General features: G+C 38.1%; 1 protein-coding gene across 1 annotated transcript in view; it reads left to right on the forward strand.

Annotated features, from left to right (window-relative positions):
- LOC119593065 overlaps nt 1-979 on the forward strand; it is a gene marked incomplete in the record, with an annotated part of 2,384 nt that extends 1,405 nt beyond the window's left edge. The window contains 1 exon segment of the mRNA XM_037941977.1: nt 1-979. Within this exon segment, the coding sequence (XP_037797905.1) occupies nt 1-87 (87 nt within the window).
- Nucleotides 980-1,613: the final 634 nt, after the last annotated feature.

Raw genomic sequence — 1,613 nt, forward strand, 5'->3', positions numbered from 1 at the left:
GGACCTCAGAACCTCTTCGACTACCCCGCCAACCTCGAATTCTCACGCCAGGGTTTGGGTCACCGCTTCAAGTTCACCGCCGCGTAAATGGAGCCTAAGACCCAACACCCCTTTCTCTTTTTTTTCCCCATATCTTCCCGTTCTTCTCCTGAGACTTTCTCTTCCTTCCCCTTTATCTAAATTCCTTACTAGAGTTCCGATCTTAGCTACCTCAGTCTCGCTCGCCTCGATCTTCCTTCAACACTCCATCTCCTCTTCGTAATCGCCATTTCTCTTCGCGTCTCTCTCTCGCCTCCATTTCACCCAAGCATCCCAAGGGAAAGGACTACGCTCCGGCGAAGTCCCTTTCACCTCCTCATTCTGCCTCCGCCCATGCAAAAGCCAGCGAACGTGAGATTGTAAACCGCGCGTCTGTGTCGCCCCATCTTCGTCGCTCAGTTGTTTGCCAAACCGTAGTTCACTTTGTGCTACAGCTCTACTTGCTGCCTTTTCTCAGAGACAAATGCGTTTATTATGGGGTTTATTTAACGTGTTTTGGGGGATTTGGGGATGTTAGTGATTTTTTAATACAATTGATGGTATACACTAAATATTAATATTTTTGATGATTTAAGATCAGTAAATTGGATGATTTAAATGAATCAGGCGACTTCGAAAAAAAATCACATGCTTTAGGATGAATCAAGTAATTTGTAAAAATAACAATTTGTGTTTCAAATACGATTATAATGAAATAGCCGAAGAAATTGCAGTTCGTAAGTAGAGTTGTAGCCGAGGTAAAATTATCATAAAATGGAAAACAATATGACAGAAGATGATCAAGGTGTTGCATTGCTTGTAAGCTGGTTGCATTGTGTTGATTTTCTGTTCGTTCTGCAACAGTAGTTCGACAATTACTGGATGTTGATATCCAACATCTCGGTAAGTTCTTTGTATATTTTTGTATAAAAAAAGATGTTTTAATAAACTATAGAAATTATGTCTTCATTTTCTTCCACAAATTCATCAGCCCTTTATCCTCATGCCTGTAATGTACTCAACATGGTCTAAAATCTTGTTTATATGAGAAGGGTTTCGAAGCTTTTATCCATGACTTTTTAAATTATTTTTAAATACTGCTTTTGTTAATTACATACTGAAAGGCAATGGTAAAAAACCGTATTAGTTGTGCGCCATAATAAAAATAAACATATCATAGGTTATATGGACTGACTGCACTACAAGTTATTTTTAAGTCCAAAACACTGCAAATATAACATGGAACAGAGTAAGTGATATGATGGTATGCGTGCTCTCAAAATAACTGACCCGAATTGTATTTTAAAAATTATCTATTGCATAAGCATCAATATATTCACTTTAATACACTCCAGTCACGAGAGACTGAATTAACGTATCACATTTTCATAAAAGAAAGTTTAGACAAAACTTTTAATAAACACTTTTAGGGCAGTTGGTGTTAGAACACTTTTGGTCGAATATATCCTCATATAATCTATCTACAGGCAGGCCTTTATGTATATATAAAAGTTAGTCCCTTATCCAAGTGTAAGTAAGGGAAATGTCCGTAGGAAACCATGCTTACTAAACCGCGGGATGATGCGGTAGGGTGG

Source organism: Penaeus monodon, chromosome 31 (assembly GCF_015228065.2).
Source record: "Penaeus monodon isolate SGIC_2016 chromosome 31, NSTDA_Pmon_1, whole genome shotgun sequence".
NCBI classification, from domain to species: domain Eukaryota; kingdom Metazoa; phylum Arthropoda; class Malacostraca; order Decapoda; family Penaeidae; genus Penaeus; species Penaeus monodon.